Source organism: Suncus etruscus, chromosome 1, assembly GCF_024139225.1.
Source record: "Suncus etruscus isolate mSunEtr1 chromosome 1, mSunEtr1.pri.cur, whole genome shotgun sequence".
NCBI lineage: Eukaryota > Metazoa > Chordata > Mammalia > Eulipotyphla > Soricidae > Suncus > Suncus etruscus.
The window spans coordinates 72,186,272-72,203,568 of record NC_064848.1 but is presented as its reverse complement, the minus strand read 5'-3'; the positions used below and the strand labels follow the sequence as shown (position 1 = coordinate 72,203,568).

Genomic DNA, 17,297 nt, shown 5'->3' with positions numbered 1-17,297 from the left:
GAGGCAAGCACCCTATCTACTGTACTATCTCTCTGGCCCTCTACACTACTTTCCCAAATAATTTGCTTTGCTCCTACTGTGCTGCCAGTGTTATGGAATTTGGAGTTGTTGTACACCACATATGTGTCCTCATGCTTAAAGAGCTCCAGAATCTTTGAGTTTGTAGGCTCCTAGAGAGTAATCACAAAGCTGTGAAGGTGGACTGTGTAACATAGTACTGGCTATGGCATTCGGTGTGATTGTTGGAATCTGGCATGATGGGGTTTGGAGGGTGGGCTATCTCCCTCCACTACAAGAAGATCCCAGAGTTTTCAGCCTCCAAACTGGTGTACCTGAGAGTTTCTTCAGTTTGGTGCCTCTGTGGATATTAGCTGTGAAGCAGTAAATTTGGAGGCGTAAATGTGATTATCTGTGCTTCAGCGGCATGGAGGCCTTCCCCCTTCTCCAGAGGATGTCCCAGAGTTTTCAGCTTGAGGACCAGTGCACCTGTGAGTTTCAGTGACTGTTTGCATCTCTCCTAAGATTAGTTATGATGCTATAAAGCTGGGCCGTTGTGTACATGGCAGTAGCTGTGGGATGTGGGTGTCTGGAAGGGATGCCAGTGTCTGGGTTTGGTATTTTAAATTTGAAGTGGGCTGGGGTTGTAACTCAGGATTGGAGCACTTACCCTGTCTATGTGAGGTCTTGGGTTAGATCCCCAGCATAGGAAAAATAATAATAAATTGAAATACCTATGGGGTATCCAGTTGAAGATATCTGAAAGCATGTAGAGTCCCTGGGTCTGGATCTCAGTGGGCAAGGACGAACTTAGAGATAATAGATCTGCTAGTGGAAGTGAAGCTATAAATAAGACTACCCAGTGCAGTTGGAAGTGTTAGAGCAGAGGAGGCCATGGAAATTCCCCAAGGAGCAATAATGTTATGTAAAGAGAGGTTGGGGAGCTGCTCAGAGAAGGTAGAATCTGAGGACAGTCATCCTATTCCTGGCTAGAAACTTCCCGTGTATTGGAATATTTATCTCATCATTCCTTCTGGATTATAAATTATTTAAAGATAGGGACTATGTAAACATTGATAGTTCCCCCAAACAAAAGTACATCACTGCCCAGTCTGACTATAAATGAATTCCTACCAGATTCTGCTTTGCAGAAATCCATTGTGACCAGAGCTGTTTGAAAGATATTTCCTCCCAGAACACTTACATAATTTCCCTGTGGACAGGATGGCAGATTAAAAATAAGTGAATAAATAGAGGGTATCCTGTGTAATCCACTGATATCCATGCTAATCACATTAATCAGAGTGAATTAATTACACCTGAAAACAGATGCGAAGTTAAATTCCTTAGGAAATCAATTCATTAAACTCATATTGGGATGCAGAGTCAACAGCCCCCATGTTTAGAAACTATCAGCATGATTTGTGGCAACTTCTGATTTACTAACAAAACTGCTTAAAACATTTTTAAAGGCAATTACAATTACTGTCTGGCATCTGAAGGAAAGAAATCTCATCAGCATTGTCCCTGGTGTGTCAACTGTCACAAGTTTCTAAAAATTTTGAGGCAAAAATAGGCAGGCTCTACTATTTGCTTGCCTCGATTAGGGTTAATTCAATGTGTGTCTGCAAATAATAGTGTTTAATGTAATCTCTCTAATTACAGATAAAACGCATTTTCAGTCATGCGCCTCACTGACAGTATTTGGGGATAAGTTAAACTGACAGCTGCTTTCTAAAGGAACGAGAAAGGAAAAAAAAAACCTTCCTTAGTATTGTGTTTATTTTCTTTCCATGCATCTTTTTTTTTTTTTTGGTGTGTGTGGTTTATTTTTTAATGATGTCCAGAAAAATATGAAAGTGAACACTCTGTCTCCGGATACCAACTTTGAAAATCCCTTTGGAAATTTGCTTTCCCGTCTTCCACTTTCATCAATGAATACTTAATTCTAAACATTTTCTTGGTGTAGGGTGGACGGGTAGGATGGTTGGTACTTAGGGGTCATACCCAATAATACTCAAGGTTTCTTCCTGGCTCTGCACCCACAGATTACTTCTAGCAGGGCTCAGGGATCATATGTGGTTCCAGGGCTTGGATTGGAAATCAAACACATGCAATGCAAGTGACTTAACCTCTGTATCCTTGTACTATCTCTCAATCCAAAATCATTTGAAAGGGTTTTCAGTGAAGCAGGACTAGATTAAGAAGGAATGATCTTTTTTAAGGGGGGCACACCGTTGATGCTTAGGAGTTATTTCTGGCTATACTGTCAGAAATTGCTCCTGGCTAAGGGGACCATATGGGATGCCAGGGATCAAACCGGGTCCGTCCTGGCAGCTGCGTGCAAGGCAAACACCCTACCACTGTGCTATCACTTAGGCCCCAAGAAGGAGTGATTTTAAGCAAAACTCCACAATATCCATGAGGCAAATTGAACCTCTGACTCTGGCTATAATGGACATATCATGGTGCCACTGTATTTACAAACCCTTCTAACTTAAAGTATTCAAGTTATAGCCAATGGTAAATGCATGTTTATTTTTTAGTGGCAGTGGACAGGACCAGAGATAACCAGACACAGAGCATATAATCTATAGATGTTTTAGGGTCTCTGATAGACTTCAAATCAAACAATTGAGATTTGGGGATGGAGACAAGAGGGATTAAGGGCTATATCCATCAGTTGTTGGGATCACTCTTGATTCAGTGCTCTGGGTTTGTGTCAGCAGTGCTCAGAAGACCATGTGGCACTGAGATCAAGCCCTTTTGCATGCAAAGTATAGCTATCTCCCTGCCCCTTTCCACCCATTTTTGTTGCATTTCAGTGACCAAATACAGGACCTCTTATATATGCAAGACAACTGTTCTTCCATTGCTGAGCTAAATCCATAGCCTATTAGATAATTTTTTCAATAATAATAAGAATAAACTGAATAAAGTATTTAGTGGTAAAGATGAAATTGGAAGGTGATGAGAGGAATTAAACACAAGGTAGAAATAAATCTATGAGGAGCGGTAGACTGAGTGAGAGTGGGTTCTGGAGAGATAGTACAAGAATTAGGGCAAATGTCTTGCATGGTGCTTGGCCCCAGTGTAGCCCTTGAACATCAGTGGGTCTGATTCGCAAAAAAGAAAGGATGTAGTTTAAGACTGGATGAATCAAGGAATTAATAAATGAACAAATAACTGTGACCTAAGATGCCTTTGGCTTTTTCTGTAGCTTTGAGACATGAGTGTTAACATTGAGTCACTATCTTTGCTATCCTGTGGCTTTGAAACCTGTGTCGGGTTTGTTTCCTACACCTGTGTCTTACTTGAGATTTTAGTAATGGAAAAATTCAACCAGTGGTTTCAAACAGTGTTTATTCATCTTTTTTCAGACTGTGATCCCTTTTTGATCATTCTATGGACCCTACCTAGGTTTACTCTTGAACTACCTACCTATTGGCCCCCTTATTTTATGCTGTAACTTTCAACTACCAAAATCATCATTTGTAGCATTCTTGGAATATGCTGGCTGATAGCCCTAAGGGAATTTGGCTCCCAGTAGAGAAATACTGGTTTAAACAACCAGTTTAATTTCTGTCATAAAAACTCTATTGAGTAATCTAAACTGACAGGGCACCACTGTCCACCGAACCTCCAAAGATCTCACATCACCTCCTCACTCTACTTTTGATAGTCCTGAAGTGTGATCCATATCTCCTGGTCTTTTAATCTAACAGCCTTGTGCCAGAGGGAGGAATGGAGAGAGGATGAACAAGTGAGAATAGAAAACCCTGGCTCTTGCTTTAGGCCTGGAAAGCTTGTCCTTAACTTTGAGATGGAAATTAAGAAGATCTTGTTCTACTTCTAGCTTAATACTGAAAATGGGAGTGACACTAAAAGTAAAAGCAAGCCAGTCCTTTAATAAAGTGAATAAAACAGAAGTTGAGGTCTGAAATCAAAGCTCTGTAAAAAAAAGTTGGCAAAATTTGCAAATGTCTTGTCTTTTCACCTCCATTGTTTGTAGACTAGGGAGTTCCAAACAAACTTTTTGGGATCCTAGGGAAAAGTTGTTCTTTTTCTATTGAGCATTACAATATAAATTAGAAAGCCATAGAGATAGTGCAAAGGTTAAGGTTTTTGCTTTGTATGCACTAAACCCAGTTCAATTTCTGGCACCATAGAGTCCTTCTCCCACCCAAAGCATAATGAGGGGTTACCTCTGAACACAGAGCCAAGGTGTAGTCCTCAAGCAACTCCAGGAATATAAGCTAAACTTTAAACTAAATAACAGGTAATTAAAAACAAAATTGGGACAGGGATGTAGCCCAATAATTAAATCACATGCCTTGCATAAATTAGACCAAATTAGACAGGGGCTCTACCCCAGCAATGAAAAATATTCACGGCTAATATAAATGATATTGAAATTCATTTCTGGACCAACTTTATGTAAAAAGTATTACCAACTAATATGTTGATTGTTTGATTCTTCTAAGTCGTTTAGATTCGCCAAGTTTCCACCCATAGAACTACTTCCTGGGACAAGACAATAAGAATGTTGTTCTAGAAGGCCACTGTAAAATGTTATCTGAGATGGGAGAGTGACATTTAAGTCACTGTGCCCACACTTTCAGCTTGTAAGACTGTGGAAATGACACCCCTGAAACAAGGGATCTAACCAGGAAGGGAAAGCCAGTTCTAAAAGGTCAGGGATTTATTTTGAGCATACTGAGTTGTTCTACTAGGAAAAAAAATAAGCTAAGCACATATGATATCATTTACAACTACTAGATTTGCAAATATATCAAGGAAATGAAGTTACTGAGGATCATGAAAAATCAAGTTTGATTTCTGGACCGCATACAATATACTCAGAGTTATTAAAAAATCATATATATATATACTGATGAAGTAGATCACAAGAGTTTCCACAATTCTATTTTTGAGCCATCAGTAACACACAAAAGAAACATGCTTGCACTAATTCAGAATATATGTTGTTTGAAGGAAAGTTGGATAGATGTTGAATTTGCATTACAAACAGAGACATTTTTAAGCTAGGTGGCCCCTCTGTAGGAAAAGGAATACTGATAAATCTTTGAGACTTTGAATCCCAATTCTTATAAGTTCTGGTTCACAAAAAGTATCCCATCTTGATATAAAAATAAATGCTTCATATCCCTCCAGAATACTTGGAGATAACATATCGCGAGCTCAATTTAAAGGCAATACAGCTGAAAAAAAAAAAAGAGCTTCTTACAGTGTGCATGTTTGTATCTCTTCAAAGCATCCAGCAGAGCTCTGCCCACAGGAAATAATCAATAAATGGTTATTGAATTTAGAATGTTCTTTTTCCCAATCAGTGAGGCTTAATATATTTCCAATTCAGAATGCCTATTAATTTTTCAGCATTAGTAAGCCTTTTAAAAAATCCATTTGGGGATGTGCCTAAGAGTTCACAGTAAATACTATTATATAAATGATCAAGAGAATACTATTAAAGAAGAATGCTCATTCAACACTCCAGTAGCCATTGATAAAATGTAATTTAATTTAATCATTTAGATTTACATTGTTAATGTACAAGAGCATTTGTTTCAAACCACAGGTTAACACACAGGAAAGAGCAAAGCTATCAAGAGGTGCAGAGAAGCTTTGGAAAACTCTGCTGTCTGAATTAAAAGCAAGGCACTCTCCATTAACAGCTGGTGGACTCCTGATTCCCACCCACAGACGGCTTGTTCACACTGAGAGAGCTCTCCCCCCAGGGAAGAATCACCTGCTTTCATTCTTGCTGTCCTCTTTGGAGCTGGTTTGGTCCTCCATTCTGTCTCAACTTGTGTGTCAACATGAAGATGAGAGAGAGAAAGAGAGACGGAAAGACACTGTGTGTGTGTGTGTGTGTGTGAGAGAGAGAGAGAGAGAGAGAGAGAGAGAGAGAGAGAGAGAGAGAGAGAGAGAGAGAGAGAGAGAGAGAGGAGAGAGCACTGTCTTCAGAGGCTCTCATATTGGAGTAACTATGGAAGACAGGACTCTGGCTATCATCTTCCTTTGCAGAACTATTGTCTGGATCTACAACTAAAACCCCTTTTTTCATTCCTTCCAACCAATTGCTATTACAATGAAAAATTCTTCCTCAAATCTGATGGGTGTAAAAGGAGAAAAGGACAGCATTTCTCTAGGGCTCTGTTAGTTTGTTTTGTTTGACCATTTACAGACAGGACAAAAAAAACAAGGATTAACTTTCTAATACCAGCAGTGCACCAAAAGGTTATGTATGCACAGCAATCCTAATTTATTCGAGTTAAATTTGGTCTGAAGCTACCTTGTATGAAATATTAGCTTTCTGATATTTAATGTTTATTATGTTTGCATATAAGCTCAAAATTTAATGCAGTAGTAGTCTTTACTTATGGTTATTACCAGGTCAAATGTCCATGTTAGTAGTTATGTTTTTCACTCTAGATACTGTGAATTAAGATTATGGAAAGGAGGATTCAGTTCTAGTCTTGATTCTACTACTAGCTGCTGGACATCAGATCATTCTTTACTGTTCTCTGGGTCTCAATTTGCTCTCCTTTGAATTTCCTTTTAGATTTTGTTTATTTTTTTAATTACTTATTTGTTTGGGAGCTATATCTAATAGTGCTCTGGGTTATCCCAGCTTTGTGCTCAAGGATCAGTCCCAGTGTTGCTAAGGAAACCACGTGGTTCCAGGATCAAACCCAGGCCTCCCCATTCAAAGCATGTGCTCAGCCTGCTAAACCATCTCTTCAGCCTCCTTTTTTTGAATTTCAAGGAGTTGGCCAGGTTGACAATTTAGACCCCTTCCAAGACTAATGTCTTTGATCCTAACATTCAAGATCCTAGCATCTTGATATAAAAATAATCTTTTGTCGAAGTTCAAACAAACATAATGCATGATCAAATATCAGAATGACTCGAGAAAACAGAAACATGATTTTCTATCTGGGTTATCCTTGCAGCAATTAGGCAACTCATTTGGCATTTGTTTGATTGTATAATTTAATGACAATATAAACAGCATAGTTTTTTTTTTCCTTTAAAAAGACCAAAGCAAAAATGACTTTAAAGCTAACAAAAACTACTGTGACATCAGTTTGACATTCAAAGTTGTTTCTTAGCAAAATGGCCAAGGATATTTTTGACGTGATACAGAATATATAATATAAAGACTTTTAGACCTAAAAATTTTCAAACAGTATTTGAATTTAGGAAAACAATAAGCAAAAATTTTAATATCAAAGTGCTAAACAGTACTGCCTTAAAAGTCACTGCAAATGAACCATAAAATAACTTCATGAGAAATAACATTTATTGTACAAATGGTTAATAAAAAGACACATTATAAATATATATGTAACCTGCTATATTTATATATATATTTGCTTATTTAATTTCTAACTGGTGTATCCAAGTCACTGTGAACACCCCATTTAAGTACTCTGTAACTCAGCTTCCAGGAGCTGGTGGTCTTGCAATAAATACAGGCAAAGCTATTACAATATAACGTGCATACAAATGTTTATACAAAGAAGGACACTATGCAACAAATTATCTCATAATAATATGGCATCAACAGTATAAACATACAAAAGGGAGTACGAACACGGAATGTTGAAACGCAGCCCACTAATCCTTTCTAGTATTCACATTCATACTAATTTTTTAAAAATAAGACTAGCTTATGCTCTCCATAATTGCCTTTTTGATAACAAAATTAAATTATATATACTTTAAAAACCCTTTTTTACCTGTTGCTTACCCTGTATGATCCAGTTCCTACTTATTTCTCACGTTCTTGTCTAGGAATTCCATGCAAGACTCAATGAATATTTCTGTGACTTCTGAATGGGTGGTCAGCTTAAAGCAGGTTTATAGGACTTTAGCTGGGTTGACAGAACCAACCAGAACATCTGTATGTGATCCATTTTCTAATATCAGCCCCTTACTTCACAGCTGAATAGTCAGAGCAGGAATCTATTACCACCCAGAATGGCCTAAAATCTTGGATAGCCCAGACCTCGGAAAGATTCAACAGGGAAAGTAAGACAAAACTTCTAGAAAAATTAGCAAACATGTCATTTGCTCATGTGACTACGTCCTTTTTGTTTCCATATAATATAAAGGAGAGTTTATAAACAAGACTAAGTAAGACAGCACTTTTAAATTGCACTTGTATATGGAAGCGAACAGCCATTTTCACTTTGCTATATTTGATTTCTAGGTTATCTAACATCTTTCAGAACCATTTGTTGAAAGAAAAACAAAGGAATCAAGGAAGAAGGAAATTAAGAAGAGGGAATTTCTGCCTTGTTTGCACCACATAACATACCCTTGACTCAGAAAAGTGTATTCTAGAAGGATCAATCTCAAGACACATCTTACCCTGCTGAACAACTCTTGGCTGTTCTTTTTAAATACAAAACAACTATAATAGTATTCCCCAGAAAGAGGTTCAAAAACAGTTATATAATCCTTTTTTTCCTCTCCTCCATCCAAAAGTGCTTCATTAGCCATTTCTTAGAAAACCCTCATGAACTAGACCCCCACCTCCCACCCTAACCCCAAAGCCTAAATAGAAAACATAATCCCATCACAATACTTTGCAAGTTTTCTGGCGTTAAGTTATAAGGAAAAGTGCCAGAAAGAGGGGAAAAAGTCTTTCTTTCCTATTGGAGTGGCTTTTCTCTTCCGGACAGAAACTGGTATGTGTCCAGACCCAGCCCTACACGGCGGCTTCACCGTAGGTGCTAATGATGCGGCTGTTCAGCCACTTGCCCATGCTCAGAAAGGCAGAGTGTCCAGGAAGAGCTTGTCAATGATGGAGGGTGGAGACACCAAGTCCTCCAGCTTCAGGTAGAAGATGCGCTGCAGGCCCAATGTGCAGATCTTGCGCAGTTCCACTAGGGCTCCTTGCACCTTGCTGTCGCTGGGCTCCAGAGCCTGTCCCTTACTCTGGTGGTCTTTTAAGCTGCTTGTGATCTTGTTGCATAGTTCCTCCACTCTCTTTGGTTCTTTTAACCCATGTCGTTCTGCAGGGCACAAGCAAGGGAAGTTTAGGTTACAAATACAGTTACATCTGTATTTGGTGGGGGAGTGGGGGAGAGAGGGTTGGGTCATACCTGACTGTGCTCTAGGGCTATTCCCAGCCCTGTGCTCAGAGGGACATCCCTAAGTGGTGCTAGGGCTTGAATGAGAGTCCACCACAAGCAAGGCAATTACTTAACTCTTGTACTATCTTTCTGACTCTTGGCAGTTTAATTACAGAGAACTCTCAATTCCCTATGGAGGAGACCTGTGTCGGTCCTGCTTTGATGTTTCTGTTTTATAATCCAAGTGTCCCCACTGCCCATTCCTAGGGGTCACTCATGGCCATGATCTCCAAGTTTGACCTTGAGTCATTCTCTTAACTTCTCAAACACAATATACTTGTAAAATGAAGAACATCGTTGTTTTACACACATTATCCTCAAGCAAAGCAGTTTTGCAAAGTCATAGAATTGTATGTGTGTATGTGAGTGTGTGTGTTTCTAGGAATCAAATCCCAGACCTTAAAAACGTATATACCAGACATTTTCTCTTCTACTGAGCTCTAAAATAATAATTTTAGAGAGAAAAATATCCTTCCAATAGGAACTCATACATTCCTTAAAAAATTTTGGTTGGAGGCTATACCTGATAGTACTTAGGGATCACTTCCTGTGGCTCAGTGCCTGGAGGTACTGGGGACCATGCAATGTTTGGGATCAAATGTGGATCTCTAGCATAAAAATAAAACACATGCTCCAGTTCTTTGAGCCATCTCCCCAGCCTGAGAAGATTTGACTAGTTTTTTTAAGTCAAGAATACTTTTGTTTTTTTGTTTTGTTTGTTTTGGGCCACACCTGGTGACGCTCAGGGGCTACTCCAGACTCAGAAATCACTCCTGGCTTGGGGGACCATATGGGACTCCGTCCTAGGCTAGGACAGGCAAGGCAGACTCCTTACCCCTTGTGCCACCGCTTCGACCCCTCAGTGTACCATATGGAATGCTGGGAATCAAACCAGGGTCTGTCCTGGGTTGGCTGTGTGCAAGGCAAATGCCCTACCTGCTGTGTTATTACTCTGTCCCCAGGAATATTTTTGTTAAAGGTATTGGTAAAAATACTTTTTCAATAAAAAGTATTGAAACTTTTATTCATTTTTGTGTGGGAACCATATGGGACTGAACTTGGGCTATTCCTGATTCTGCCACTTTTGGAGTGACTGGGAGATCATGTGTTACTGGGATTGGATTAGGCCCTCTTTGCATGCAAAGCCCACTGAACACTCTCTGACCTATGGAGAGTATTCTATTAAAGCAGAATGATAAACAAGGGGCCAGAGAGCTAGCACAGTGGTAGGGCATTTGCCTTGCATGCGGCTGACCTTGGACTGATGATGGTTTGATTTCTGGCATCCCATATGGTCTCCTGAGTCTGCCAGAGCCATGTCTGAGCACAGAACCAGGAGTAACCCTGAGCATCGCTAGGTGTGACCCAGAAACAAACAAAAAAGTGAAAAACAAATGAAGAAAAAAACCCCAAAAAACAAAAAGCTATCAGCAAAAAGAAGCAACTATCCAGACATGTTAATCCTTCTCTTGTGCTAAAGAGGAAGAGGCCCAGGGAGCAGGTGATCTGTAGTCTTCCAATGGGGATAGCTTACTGTAGGACTAGTTGAGTGCCTTCCTCTTTCTGGAGTATCTTAAAAGGAGGAAGTTGGACTTAATGACTTCTAAGGTCCCTTCCAACACCTATCTATTATAATATGGTTTTTTGGCTACACCTAGCTGTGCTAAGAGCTTAATCTGTGCTCAAGGATTACTCCTGGTGGAGGACTCTATGCAGAGCTAAAGATCAGCTGCATACAGGACAGCTGTCTTAACTCATGTACTAGCCCTCCAGTCCTTTATGGATTATCTCTAGTCTCTTAAGATATAGTGCTTTATAATGATATTAATGTGCAAATGCCCTACAGCTATGCTATTGTTCTGGCCCCCAGGCCCAACTCTTATACAAAACCAACTTTGGCTTGATTACTGGTACCACATGTGGAGCCCTGAACATAGAACCAACATAGAACCAAGAGTAGTCATTGAGTACTAAAACAAAATACACACAAAACACAATTTCAATGCCATGGAGCTAAAGATCCTCCCAGGAAAATGGGGATCACAGAGTGGGCTTTACTTGTAAATCTATGTTATATTCTTTATTCCTTTTTATGTTATCTTAAATATTTTATATTATTTTCCCCTCCAGTGCTATTTTGTTTTTTTGGCTTTGGCCACACTTGGTTGTGGTCATGGCTATGTGCACAGGAATTCCTCCTGGTAGTGTTCAGAAGACCATACATATGGGGTTCTTGGGATCAAGTCCAAGTCAGCTGTGTGCAAGGCAGACAGCTGGCCTATGTTTCTATGGCCCATGTCTCATTCATGTAAGGCATGCACTTTATTATAGAGCCACATCCCCAACAGAATCTTAAACATTAACCACAAAAACAAAAGTAAATGTGTAATAAAACCCACATCCCACAGTAAGCTACTGGAAGACTAAAATAAAATTATGGTCTGCTCAAGTGTTTTGTCAACTCAAGGCTGGTACATGCAGAGTATCATCAGCACCTAAGAACATGCCCAACATGGCAAATAGCTGGCAACTACAAGCTCAAACAAGAGGTGGCTGTGACTCCCAAATCCTATGTCTGCAGTGTATGGTTTTGCTTTCTAAAGGAAACCACTGGCTAATCAGCCCCAGTGCAAACCTGTCCTTTGTGGTTTATCTTGCTAAATGCATAGTTGCTGAGTTTTGTCTCAGCAACACCCATGAATGAATAAGACAAATCTTGCCTGCAGTGATGATCTGCCTAAAATTTCCTCTTACTCTCTGGCCCCCAACAAAATAAAACAGAAGGAAACAAAACAAACAAAACCAGACTGCAAGTTTGGCAGTAAATTTCAAGAGCATTAATATGGTCATAGTCTTTGACCAAAGTAATCCTGTAGTTATCTGAAGAAAATTTTCTACAGAAGAATAGAATTTTATGCATGGAGTAATATGGAGAAAGTGTATACTCAAAGAAAAAAAGAACTGGAAAAATTAAGGCTAGTGGAATAGGAAGCTGTCAAGTAAAAATGACAATTCTGTGAATATGAAAAAGGACAAATAAGCAGGCTTTGAGGCCTCATAGAAAATATGTATCTTATTGTATTACATAAAGAAACTAAAAATGGCTTCTAAGCTTTGATTATACCAACATAAAAATTAATTCTGCATTTAGAGAAGGAAAGAAAATAAAAGTGAAAATATTCACAAGATTGTCAGATAACTCTTTTTCCTTCCTTTCAATGTCCCTGTGCTATGTTGGATAATTATGTGAAAATGGAACAAACTGGGATTTGGTCCTTTATGAGGTCTTTTCGTAGCTCTTACACGTTCAAACAGTCTATCTTGCTGAGAGTAAATTCTATTAATACTGAGACCTATCAAATTAGGCCCATAAGCCAGGGAAAGATGCTTTTCCTAGAACAAAATACTAATTCATTGATTTCAGCTTTCCCCTCTTCTGGGTGCCTCGTGTCTGGTATTATATGTAAGATCCCATATTCATTACCAGGATAAAGGAACAGAGCAGTGTGTTGGCTGGATTTCTGGAGGGGGTTGATTATGGAACCTTGTAACAGACTTTCTCAGGGCCAAACTCAGAGTTTTTCCTGCTCTCCAACCAGTGGTGGCTGCTCAATAACTATGGCAACCATTATTTATTCAGTGAATTCAACGGGAGATCGATACCTCCTGCCAGCTGGATCAACCCTGGGCCTGGAATTCCTTGAGGAATTCAGAGGCCCTCCTGTTAGAAGCTAAAGGCACCTTCTTTGTTGTTTTGAACAGCTTCTGGATTTATGGCTTCTTTACGTTTTTCAAAAGGACTGTGATAAAATTCAGTTTCTATGTAAACTGCTGCAAGCAGTCAGCAAGATTTTCTAGTCACTAGGGAGTCTTTGGGTGGGACCTTCCTAAAAATCTAAAATTCCTTAAAGCTTCCATTTCTGACATTTCAGTTTGTGGGACCCCATCTTTTCCTCAGTAATGCTTAGTAAATTGGGGCTGTAATAAATGCAGAGAGCATAAAATCTGGGAGAAATCAGGCATTTGGATTTCTCCCTTTTGAGAAAACCATATACAGATTTGAGTCTAATATCTTTTTTCACCAAATGAGACAAGCTTCTCAGTATTGCTTGCATTTTATTCCCCATCATTTTTTGGTTAGTTTTGGGCACACTCATTGGTGTTCAAGGCTTACTCCTACACTCAGAACTTGGCAATCTGCATTCAGCAAAACATCCTTGGTGAGGTTCTGGGGACAAGTTGGGACAGTGGGGATAAAACCCAGATTGCCCTCAAACAAAGCATATGCTTTATCTGCTTTACTATTTCTACAGCCCTTTCTCCATCATGTTTTATCCTCTACTTCATTATTTAATACAGGCACCATGTGTCCAATATTTTGAAATATAAATTCTAGATCTATATGATTAAGTAATGGCTTTAACTGTCACAATCAAAAAACATGTAAAGTGGAAAGGATCTGAGTCATTTAATGCTAATATTGACTAGTGCCTGGTATTACCTACACTAATATTTTACTATTGCATCCTGAAAATAAAGAGACATTTAACATTTCCTATTACACCCATTCTCTTTCACCATTTTATTCTATTTTATTCATTTATTTCATTATTTTTTTTTGTTCTTTTTTTTTTTTTTTTTTTTTTTTTGGTTTTTGGGTCAGTCCCGGCAGTGCTCAGGGGTTACTCCTGGCTGTCTGCTCAGAAATAGCTCCTGGCAGGCACGGGGGACCATATGGGACACCAGGATTCGAACCAACCACCTTTGGTCCTGGATCGGCTGCTTGCAAGGCAAACGCCGCTGTGCTATCTCTCCGGGCCCTTATTTCATTATTTTATTGTACCTTATTGTACTGTGAAATTAGGGAGGACTAGGATGGTCTTTACTGAGTAGATTAATAAATCTAAAACTCAGAGCATTAAGTGCTCATGATCAAAATAAACATGGGTGAATTCTTTCCCTTCAAGTCCAGAAGGTATTTCTGCTCTACCGGACTGTTTGGTTCAAATGTTTCCCCTTATCCTGAGACAAACTCAGACGCCCTTCTGCTTTCAGTGTACCTAATTAACTAATTGATTAATTACTTCTGTCAGCAAATATTTATTGAGTACTACCTAGTCTGAGTTGCTGCCTCTGGGGTTAGAGCAGTAAACAAAACAAAGATAGCAGCTCATGTTCCTAAGCCATTTGTGGTGCTGGTGTGTGAAGATGCTGTTATATTCCTGTCTGTCAGCTCTTTACACCATGGACATCTTGACTAAGAGGCAAGAGGGAGAAAGGGAGAAAGAGGGAGAGATAAAAGCAGAAGAAGAGAGAGATAGAAAAGAAAGAGGAAGGGTAGAGGGAGGCAGAGAGAAGAGAATAGAACCATTCAGGTGTGTTTTTCACTTACTTTGAGGGCCCATACCCAGTGTGTTTAGGTCTAGTGGGGAACTGGTGGGGCTATACGTGGTGTCAGGGATGCAACCCCAGGTCAGTCACATACAAAGAAATTGCCCTACTTGTTGATTATCTCTTTGGCCCCAGATGTACTCATCCTTTAAATCACAGATCAGTTATTTCTTCCAGGAGCTGTCCCTTTTATCCCTAGTGGAAATTATGTCCTCCTGTGACACACTATTTGTTTTCCCTTTTGCAGAAGCTGACAGCTTGAAATCAGATATTTAGATGGGGGTAGCCAATTTTATCCATTAAATAAAAGCTCCACAGGGTTATAGACTTTTCTCTCTCTTGTCTACTCAGCATCCTGCCCATTGTACAGAGACACCCAGTAAATATCTGTTAAACTAACATATAAATGGAAGATTAAGACTCTAAAAAAATATGATTAAGTGAATACTAAGTGTATAAGTTGCTCAGAATACATACATTGAAAGCTAAAAATAGCTAATAAACAATAGCAAGAACTATACAACCCTGACACTCATCAGAGCAGCGGCTTTGGAAACAACTTTCCAGGTAGTAAAACCTTGCTCTCTATCTTATTAACTGAGTGGCTCTGAGGCTGCTCTTACACTTATATAATAGGTTCATAATGGTTGTTTTTAGACATGGGTGAGTTAATAAAGTATTAGGAACCATCTTGGCCTGTGGTCAATATTTAATCAATACTAGCAAGTATCCTCTGCCCGAGTTTCAACTTATTAACTTCCTCTTCCAATCAGCCCTCTATTCATGATATTTATCGTCTCCTACCCCTCCGCATCTTATTTTTCTGGTTGCAAGGACTTTAGTTATCCTCATCATGACAGTCCAGGCCATCTGCCTGCTCCTCTCAACCTCACTGTCTCAGGGCCACCTCTTTAAGTTCTGTTATCTAGGCAGTATTGACAGCTATTTGGATAGCTCTCGACTGGTCTCTGCTTCCCATCCCTGCAGTAATGGAATGCAGGTACTTCAACATCTATTTACTAAGCAACATTACGCAATATAACACACCTAGAGGTCTTGTCATGGAGACTGGCATGAAGCATTTGAAAAATAGCAGGCATGATTAATTTCAAGGAATCCTATATTGATCCTTATTAATCCTTATTCCTTACCACTCAATGGTAAGTAGCTCCCTATACTGCAACATCAGCAACATCTGTGAGCTTGTTAGAGAGTTTGGATCCATCTCAGTCCTGATCCAAGGCCCACCTGACAGTGCCTGAGATTTAACAAGATGCCCAATGATTTTTATACATAGGAAATCTGGAGAAAATCGGCTTTTGTCAGTCCAGGTACCCCTAAGACAGTGTTTTTTTCTAATCTGCTTATAAACAGCTTCACTGCTCACAGCTTCTTAGTTTTGATTGCAAATAATTCTATTTGCAATTTCTCTATACTTCTTTTCTTTTTTTTTTTGCCACACCCTGCAGTGCTAAGAGGCTACTCCAAGCTTGGTGCTCAAAAATTGCTCCTGCTTGGGGATCAAATCCAGGCCTCCTGTGTGCAAAGCATGCACTCTAGCCTTCTGAGTTATTGCCTAGACCCAAGCAACTTTTTCTGATATTTGGCTCAATGTTTCTCTTCTCCAGTTCCCAGTTCTGCTCCTTTTGCACATAGACAAAACGTTAAGTTTTCTTTCTTGCAGCACAAAGCAGGCAGGGAAGGAGGAGAGAGGAGATAAGAGCTATCAGGAGATGTTCCTTCCCATATGGAAAACCAGCTCCTTCTCTATCAACTAAGCAGGTCTCAGGGCCCAGGGAAGTCTGGTAGCCACAGCGATGCCTGAAGGATAAAAACGCACTCTCAGGGAGGGATTTGTGGGGTTCAAAGAGATAACAAGTAGGACTTCCTGGTGCTGCTCTGAGTGCCCCAGTTTCCCCAGAAAGTCCTCTTGCTACTACTACAAGACCCTCTTAGGCTTCGCTGACACTAAACCTGACAGTGAGCCTGTGCTGACCAGGACTTCCCCCAGCTGTATACTTGCAGGGAGTAGATGGCCTGAGGAGGCCACCAGAGCTTTCCCAATGTCTTTCTCTGACTTATGAGAGTGGGTGTCCATCATCTGCATGCAAAGTGCAGACTAGAGAGAAAGGGTTTATGCTAGTCATGTGGAAGATATATTGAATTTATCTGAATTGAACAACGTTAGTCCTTAAGATTTAAGACTATCTTCATCTTTTTCTGGAGCATTCTAGCATGCCTGGCTTGCTCTTGACAATGCTTAGGAGATAATGTGCTGTTAGGGATTGAATGTGGGCCTTCAAAATTCAAAGAATCTGCTCTAGTCAGTTGAGTGAGTCTTCCCTCCCTCCCTCCCTCCCTCCCTTCATCTCTCCCTTCCTTCCTTCCTCTTCAAAAATGCAAGATTACTGCTGAATCATAATCCAGATCCTTCAGACTATTTTTTAAGAATTGAATGGAGGGCTAAAAAATAAATTAAACCAGGTCTTCCAAGTTTGGAAGTTTTCTAACATTCACAAATATCTCATTCATGCCACCAACCATTCTTTGCCATATGTAAGACATCTTCAAATGTAAATGCAATTGGCTTGCATACGGCTGACCCAGCTCAATCCCTGGTACCATATCAAGCCCTGCTTGTAGTGATCCCTGAATGAAGAACCAGGAATAAGCCTTGCACACTGTTAGACATGGCCTCAAAACAAAGCAGAAAAAGAGAAGAGTCTCCCTTAAGAAACTGTGGTG

General features: G+C 39.7%; 1 protein-coding gene across 1 annotated transcript in view; it reads right to left on the bottom strand.

Annotated features, from left to right (window-relative positions):
• Positions 1-7,891: 7,891 nt before the first annotated feature.
• The window catches only part of NR4A3 (nuclear receptor subfamily 4 group A member 3), a 43,848-nt gene continuing 34,442 nt past the window's right edge, over positions 7,892-17,297 (bottom strand). The window contains exon 8 of the mRNA XM_049770104.1: positions 7,892-9,041. Coding sequence (XP_049626061.1) covers positions 8,794-9,041 — 248 coding nt within the window. The 3' untranslated portion in view covers positions 7,892-8,793. The remainder of the gene's footprint in view (positions 9,042-17,297) is intronic.